Source organism: Oncorhynchus nerka, unplaced genomic scaffold (assembly GCF_034236695.1).
Source record: "Oncorhynchus nerka isolate Pitt River unplaced genomic scaffold, Oner_Uvic_2.0 unplaced_scaffold_4116, whole genome shotgun sequence".
Classification (NCBI taxonomy): domain Eukaryota; kingdom Metazoa; phylum Chordata; class Actinopteri; order Salmoniformes; family Salmonidae; genus Oncorhynchus; species Oncorhynchus nerka.
Genome location: NW_027037179.1, coordinates 9385 through 17786, shown reverse-complemented (window position 1 = coordinate 17786; position 8402 = coordinate 9385). Strand labels below are relative to the sequence as shown.

Below are 8402 nucleotides of genomic sequence, written 5' to 3'. Positions count from 1 at the left end.
TGCTAGGCAGACTAGATCGGGCCGAGTTCTGCTAGGTAGACTAGATCGGGCTGCGTTCTGTTAGGTAGACTAGATCGGGCCGCTTCTGCTAGATGTAGACTAGATCGGGCGCGTTCTGCTAGGTAGACTAGATCGGACCGCGTTCTGTCAGGTAGACTAGATCGGCCGAGTTCTGCTAGGTAGACTAGATCGGCCGCGTTCTGTTTTTTATTTTTTAAATTTATTTATTTCACCTTTGTTTAACCAGGTAGGCTAGTTGAGAACAAGTTCTCATTTGCAACTGCGACCTGGCCAAGATAAAGCATAGCAGTGTGAGCAGACAACACAGAGTTACACCATGGAGTAAACAATTAACAAGTCAATAACACAAAAGGAAGAGAAAAAGGAGTCTAAATACATTGTGTGCAAAAGGCATGAGGAGGTAGGCGAATAATTACAATTTTGCAGATTAACACTGGAGTGATAAATGATCAGATGGTCATGTACAGGTAGAGATATTGGTGTGCAAAGAGCAGAAAAGTAAATAAATAAAAACAGTATGGGGATGAGGTAGGTGAAAATGGGTGGCTGTTTGCCGATAGACTATGTACAGCTGCAGCGATCGGTTAGCTGCTCAGATAGCAGATGTTTGAGAAGTTGGCGAGGAGATAAAAGTCTCCAACTTCAGCTGATTTTGCAATTCGCTCCAGTCACAGGCAGCAGAGAACTGGAGCGAAAGGCGGCCAAATGAGGTGTTGGCTTTAGGGATGATCAGTGAGATACACCTGCTGGAGCGCTGTGCCTACGGATGGGTGTTGCCATGCGTGACCAGTGAACTGAGATAAGGCAGAGCTTTACTCCTAGCATGGACTTGTAGATGACCTGGAGCCAGTGGGTCTGGCGACGACATGAATATGTGAGGGGCCAGCCGACTAGATGCATACAAGTCGCAGTGGTGGGTGGTATAAGGTGCTTTAGTGACAAAAGCGGGTGGCACTGTGATAAACTGCATCCAGTTTGCTGAGTAGAGTGTTGGAAGCAATTTTGTAGATGACATCGCCGAGTCGAGGATCGGTAAGATAGTCAGTTTTACTAGGGTAAGTTTGGCGGCGTGAGTGAAGGAGACTTTGTTGCGGAATAGAAAGCCGACTCTTGATTTGATTTTCGATTGGAGATGTTTGATATGAGTCTGGAAGGAGAGTTTACAATCTAGCCAGACACCTATGTACTTATAGATGTCCACATATTCAAGGTTGGAACCATCCAGGGTGGTGATGCTGGTCAGGCGTGCGAGGTGCAGGCAGCGAACGGTTGAAAAGCATGCATTTGGTTTTACTAGCGTTTAAGAGCAGTTGGAGGCCACGGAAGGAGTGTTGTATGGCATTGAAGCTCGTTTGGAGGTTAGATAGCACAGTGATCCAAGGATCGGGCCGGAAGTATATAGAATGGTGTCGTCTGCGTAGAGGTGGATCAGGGAATCGCCCGCAGCAAGAAGCAACATCATTGATATATACAGAAAAAGAGTCGGCCCGAGGATTGAACCTGTGGCACCCCCATAGAGACTTCCAGAGGACCGGACAGCATGCCCTCCGATTTGACACACTGAACTCTGTCTGCAAAGTAGTTGGTGAACCAGGCAAGGCAATCATCCGAAAAACCGAGGCTGCTGAGTCAGCCGATAAGAATATGGTAGACTAGATCGGGCTGTTCTGTTAGGTAGACTAGATCGTTCTGTTAGGTAGACTAGATCTGGCGTTCTGTTAGGTAGACTAGATCTGTAGACTAGATCGGGCCGTTCTGTGAGGTAGACTAGATCGGATTCTATTAGGCAGACTAGATCGGGCGTTCTGTTAGGGTAGACTAGATTCGGGGCTGAATCAGACGTTCTGTTAGGTAGACTAGATCGGGCCGCTGTTCTGTTAGGTTCTGTGCAGACTAGATCGGGCTGCGTTCTGTGAGGTAGACTAAATCGGGCCGAGTCTGTGAGGTAGACTAGATCGGGCCGCGTTCTGTTAGGTAGACTAGATCGGGCCGCGTTCTGTGAGGTAGACTAGATCGGGCCGCGTTCTGTTAGGTAGACAGATCGGGCTGTGAGGGGGTAGACTAGATCGGGCCGCGTTCTGTCAGGTAGACTAGATCGGAGTTCTGTTAGGTAGACTAGATCGGGCTGCGTTCTGTTAGGTAGACTAGATCGGGCCGCGTTCTGTTAGGTAGACTAGATCGGGCCGCGTTCTGTTAGGTAGACTAGATCGGTTCTGTTAGGTAGACTAGATCTGGCGCGTTCTGTTAGGTAGACTAGATCGGGCGCGTTCTGTCAGGTAGACTAGATCGGGGCGCGTTCTGTTAGGTAGACTAGATCGGGCCGCGTTCTGTTAGGTAGACTAGATCGGGCTGCGTTCTGTGAGGTAGACTAGATCGGGCGCGTTCTGTTAGGTAGACTAGATCGGGCGTTCTGTTAGGTAGACTGGATCGGGCCGCGTTCTGTTAGGTAGACTGGATCGGGCCGCGTTCTGTTAGGTAGACTGGATCGGGCGGGCCGTTCTGTTAGGTAGACTGGATCGGGCCGCGTTCTGTTAGGTAGACTGGATCGGGCCGCGTTTGTTAGGGGCTAGACTGGATCGGGCCGCGTTCTGTCAGGTAGACTGGATCGGGCCGCGTTCTGTCAGGTAGACTGGATCGGGCCGCGTTCTGTTAGGTAGACTGGATCGGGCCGCGTTCTGTTAGGTAGACTGGATCGGGCAGCGTTCTGTTGTCCTCCTTTCCTGACCTGCTTTCACCCAACACATCCCTCTATGGCTGATTATTCAAACTAACAGTTTGTAATCATTAATTCAATACCAGATGTTGAATAATCCATGAGTAGATACGCTAAACTTCCAATTTCCTGCCACTGAACAGCTTGTCATTGTCATAGATGACCTAGACTGAGGTAGCCGACTCTGGTGCTATAAATACCCAGTTTGGATTCCCTGGGTGGTGTTCGGCATCAAACGGTAGAAAACTGACTGAAACGGGGAGAGACGACTAGAACTCGGCTCCAATAAGACACATTCATTTTCTGTTTCAAAATGTTTTGCTACGGTGTGCCCTAATAAATATGACCCTAATGATTTGGTCCCTGGTCTTGATGCACGTTACCTCTGGCCCTGTCTGTTGATTGGATTGGACCATTTATAAAGGACATGTCCAGACAGTACACATGTTGTTTTCAGCATTGTTCTCTCCCCACAGCAAGAAGGGCTGGCTGCCCAGTTCAGCCACATGAGTGTGGTGCGCCAGGCGTCCAGCGACGTCACTAACGGCGGCCCCCACCCTGCCATGTACCCCTCGGGCCCTGTGGTGCTCCAGGCCCCCCTGCAGCACCAGCAGACTGGCTACATGGTGGCCCCTCCAGGGCCCCCTGTGGTGGGGCCAACCCAGGCCTACCCCGGCCCTGCCCACCCTATGAGCCAGCCGGTCATGCAGCAGCAGCAGGGCTACATGCCACAGCAGGTACAACAGTTAGTCACTCACATGGTCAGTCAACACACCATCTCATGGCATCGTCTACTTCCTACCTACTTGTTGGTCTCAGTCTCCTTCAGTAATATCAGTGATATTATCCAGAGATGATAACCATTTAGATTGACCTCAGATCCTCTCTGAGAAAAGTGTTCAGATTCCAAGGTGACCAGAGAAACTCTTGTCTGCTCGTTGTCATTCCTCTCCTGTAGATGCACACATGTTACTGTGCTCCAGCCCAGGACCCCCACTCCCACTGCAACCAGCACTATCGCCCTGTCAGCCCCGTGCACTACACCAGCCCCCAGACCCAACCTCTTCCCCAGCAGCCAGGTAAACACACACACTGCTCTCTCTCTGTGTTTGTCTTGATTAACTGAGCTGTCTCCCAGTGAGCTGCAGTATTCTGTTTCTCTGCACCCTGGGGGGGACACAGTTGTTATCTACAGCCTCCTGCCTCAACACAGCTCTGTTTTACTGGTTGTTAGCAACAGCCTCCTGCCTCAACACAGCTCTGTTTTACTGGTTGTTAGCTACAGCCTCCTGCCTCAACACAGCTCTGTTTTACTGGTTGTTAGCTACAGCCTCCTGCCTCAACACAGCTCTGTTTTACTGGTTGTTAGCTACAGCCTCCTGCCTCAACACTGCTCTGTTTTACTGGTTGTTAGCTACAGCCTCCTGCCTCAACACTCTGTTTTACTGGTTGTTAGCCATCCTGCCTCAACACAGGTTGTTACTCAGCCTCCTGCCTCAACACAGCTCTGTTTTACTGGTTTTGCCTCCTGCTGAACGCAGCACTGTGGCCATTTACTGGCTGTGGAGGAATGCTACGCTATCGTCTGTCGGGGGAATTAGGAGGCATCTCTTGGGGCTGAGCAGAGGGACAAACTAGGCTATATACTGTTAGTCTACTAGTGCATAAACAGTGGAATATCCAGACACAGTGAAAATAATGACTGTTTACAAACCACTTGTGGCTTCTGCAATTAAACTTTTGCTGAAGGCTTCAGTATAAATGATGCTTGTGGGAATTGAACCTACAACCTCACCACACTTAACTCAGCCACACTGGACCACAGGGGTGTTGGTGATGGGAAAGTCTGGAGTCTGGACTGGACCACAGAGGTGTTGAAGATGAAGACTAGGAGTCTGGACTGGACCACAGAGGTGTTGGTGATGAAGACTAGGAGTCTGGACTGGACCACAGAGGTGTTGGTGATGAAGACCAGAGTCTGGACTGGAAACACAGAGGTGTTGAATGAAGACCAGACCACAGAGGTGTTGGTGATGAAGACCAAGTGGAGTGGTAGAATGCGGGGCCGGGATGCTGTCTGAGAGTTCTATGATTCTGGAATGTGAACCGGTCTTTTCAGCCCCTCACTTCTCTTCAGTCTCTGGACTGGAACCAGCAGGGTTGATGACTCTGGACTGGAACACAGAGGTGTTGGTGATGAAGACCTCACTGGACACTTTGGTGAACTCAGCTGGACTGGAATGATGATGACTTCCTGTTCCTTCAGGGTCTGGATCTGTGTTAACAATGTGTCTTTTGGAACGAAAGTCCTGCAGATTACAACATGCACACTGACAATAGAGGTAAAGATGCAAGGAGTCTGTTACTGGAACACAGAGGTGTCACCTGCTGTACCAATCTGATCCCGAGGTTTGGTGTGCTCAGGTGGAATGGTGTGTGGGGGATATAATGGGAGTCATTTCATGCTTGGTTTGTGAGCAGAGGTCTGGAGAGAGACTGGAGGTCAGAATAGGTCCGGGATGCTTCACATATGAAACCATTCATTGAACCGGTCTCATCTTGTTCACCCCTCATTGGGGCTAAAGAATGTTCCAGTCACCTTTTTTCAGCGGTCTCTAATCAGCCCCTGAACTCTTCTTCCAGCGGCTGTAACCTGATGACTTCCTGTTCCTTCAGGGAACGTCACTAGTGTTCTCTGTGTCTTTTTGGAACCGCAGCAGATTACAACTAAAGGCACACTGACAATGGACATAAAGCACCTGGCGTTAGCAAGGCTACCTGCTGAACCAAAGCAATCTGACCTGTTCTCTCAGTGCTCAGGTGGAATGGTGTTGCTAGAATATACCGGGAGAAGTCATTTCATGCTTGGTTTTTGCTAGGCAGAGGTCTGGAGAGACTGGAGGTCAGAGAGTGTCCGCCCTTCACATATGAAACCATTCATTGTCTATTGAGTCCGCCACTTTTCCCGGGGCTAAAGAGATTTCAGTCAGACCTTTTTGGCGTTACAAAAGAACCGCCTTTGACGTTGCTAATGCGGTCCCTGATTTCTCTGTGAGAAGCCGCTGTAACCTTTTCAGCTGTCCACTAGGAGACCGCCTTTGACGTTGCTAGCAGACCTTTTGACGCGTTGCTAGGAGAGACCGCCCTTTGGCGTTGCTAGAGAGGCCGCCCTTTTGACGTTGCTAGAGAGACCGCCCTTGACGTTGAGAGACCGCCTTGACGTTGCTAGAGAGACCGCCCTTGGCGTTGCTAGAGAGGCCGCCCTTTTGGCGTTGCTAGAGAGGCCGCCCTTTTGACGTTGCTAGAGGAGAGGTCGCCCTTTTGACGTTGCTAGAGAGACCGCCCTTTTGACGTTGCTAGAGAGACCGCCCTTTGACGTTGCTAGAGAGGCCGCCCTTTGGCGTTGCTAGAGAGACCCCGCCCTTTTGCGTTGCTAGAGAGACCGCCCTTTGAGCGTTGCTAGGAGACCTTTTTGACGTTGCTAGAGAGACCGCCCTTTTAGCGTTGCTAGAGAGACCGCCCTTTTAGCGTTGCTAGAGCCGCCCTTTGGCGTTGCTAGAGCGCCCTTGCGTTACTAGAGAGACCGCCCTTTTGGCGTTGCTAGAGACCGCCCCTTTTAGCGTTGCTAGAGACCGCCCTTTTAGCGTTGCTAGAGAGACCGCCCTTTGGCGTTGCTAGAGAGACCGCCCTTTTAGCGTTGCTAGAGGGACCGCCCTTGGCGTTGCTAGAGGAGACCGCCCCTTTAGGCGTTGCTAGAGAGACCGCCCTTTTGGCGTTGCTAGAGACCGCCCTTTTAGCGTTGCTAGAGACCGCCCTTTGGCGTTGCTAGAGGGACCGCCCTTGGCGTTGCTAGGGAGACCGCCCTTTTAGCGTTGCTTAGGGAGACTGCCTTGGCGTTGCTAGGAGACCGCCCCTTTGGCGTTGCTAGAGAGACCGCCCTTTGGCGTTGCTAGGGAGACCGCCCTTTGGCGTTGCTAAGAGACCGCCCTTTTGGCGTGGCTAGGGAGACCGCCCCTTTGGCGTTGCTAGAGAGACTGCCCTTTGGCGTTGCTAGGGAGACCGCCCTTTGGCGTTGCTAGAGAGACCGTCCTTTTCTATGTTGCACATTTTGCGTCGTCTGTTTTTGTCATTTGCTTATATTGCTTATGTCTTTGTTTTTACGCTATGTTTTTTCTCACTACACTCTTCCTTCCTTGGAATCAATATTGTATGATTTTTCGCCATGTTTTAGATGTCTTCTACATTGTAATGGGTATCATACTCTGGGTGGTTCGAGCCCTGAATGCTGATTGGCTAATGAGCTGTGGTATGTCAGACAGTTTACCACAGGGATGACAAAACATGTATTTTTACTGCTCTAATTACGTTGGTAACCAGTTTATAATATCAATAAGGCACCTGGGGTTTGTGATATATGACCAATATACCACGGCTACCACGCGTTGCGTCGTGCATAAGAACAGCCCTTAGCTGTGGTATATTGGCCACATACACCCCCTCAGCCTTATTGCTTAATTAATACAAGTAAAGAGAGATCATCTCCCAAGACAACAGAGCATATTAAAATATGTTTCTCATTTCACTTGGGCTCATTCATTCATAGTCGTTGTGAATAGAATTAATGGCACCATTTTGTTTAAAAACAATGAATTGAAATGTTCTACATCTCACTAGATTATTTCAATAGAAGTGAATTGTAACGTCCTAATGTTACTGAAGGTTACCACGCTGTGATGCCAAATCAGCCCCAAGGCCCTCAGCATCAGAACCTGGTGAACAACCAGCAGCACAGCAATCTGGGAAATCACATGACGGCCTTCATGGTCCAGTACCCTTCAATGCCTTCTTATCAGGTACGTTCTTATTGGCTTATCATTATTAAACTGTTGTTGTTGTTTAAATAAAGAAAAACAATTGATTTGTCCTTTCCTTTTGCTTCGACATGGTTTGATCTTCTATTGTGAACATCTTGCTCTTGTGAACATCTTTGCCTGACTGAAAATCTTATAATTAGATCAACCGAACTCTGAAATGTTAAATAGTTTGAGGATTGAATTGAAAAGAGATTTGAAAGGGATCCGACATCAGATGTCTGTATCAATTGTAAATGTAAAAAATAAATCCTCCTGCTTAACCCTGTTTTTCCATATGGTCTGTGTCGTGGTGCAGGTATCAATGCCCCAGGGTCTCAGAACATGCCTCCACATCAGCAGGCATGTCAACAGCCCATGATGATCCAGAGCCATCCAAGCCAAGCTCCCATGGCCATGTCAGGCATGCAGGTTTACTACAGTGTCATGCCCCAAATCAACACAGCACCATGAGGTAGGAACTGATCTGTTCTGTTGTTGACGGAAAGATGGACTGTGTATTAAATAGTCTAAGTGTTATAGTCTAAGGTCTGTAATCTGGTACCGTTTCTCATATTCCAAAGTAGTTCAACGTTGAAGAAAGTGGCGCAGATACCGATGTACCAACCAAACTGCCAACACCATTTACAACAGTCCATTATAGTAGCTGACTATAGAGCCCCCGTTCCCCCCCAGAGCCATAGTTCTCCTATAGTGTGGTTGATGAAGTTATTGCCGGTGTAGAACCGGGTCCTCATGGGAGCTGAGGTGTACTATTAAGACTGGGCTGCACTGCACCTGTATCATCAGCCTTATAA

General features: G+C 49.1%; 1 protein-coding gene across 1 annotated transcript; it reads left to right on the top strand.

The window, feature by feature from the left end:
- The first annotated feature begins 2651 nt into the window (after positions 1-2651).
- On the top strand, positions 2652-8035 carry LOC135566581 (R3H domain-containing protein 1-like). The gene is made up of 4 exons (XM_065014266.1): positions 2652-3471; positions 3693-3813; positions 7454-7587; positions 7904-8035. Exons 1-4 carry the CDS (start codon positions 3241-3243, stop codon positions 7964-7966), a joined length of 549 nt encoding a protein of 182 aa, XP_064870338.1. The 5' UTR covers positions 2652-3240; the 3' UTR covers positions 7967-8035.
- The last annotated feature ends 367 nt before the right edge of the window (positions 8036-8402 follow it).

Bases quoted from the DNA above. Each gene is read 5' to 3' on its own strand.
- LOC135566581 (XM_065014266.1), top strand. From the start codon at position 3,241: ATGAGTGTGGTGCGCCAGGCGTCCAGCGACGTCACTAACGGCGGCCCC. The intron at 3,472-3,692 runs GTACAACAGTTA...CCTCTCCTGTAG, and splicing joins AGGGCTACATGCCACAGCAG to ATGCACACATGTTACTGTGC. The intron at 3,814-7,453 runs GTAAACACACAC...ATGTTACTGAAG, and splicing joins ACCTCTTCCCCAGCAGCCAG to GTTACCACGCTGTGATGCCA.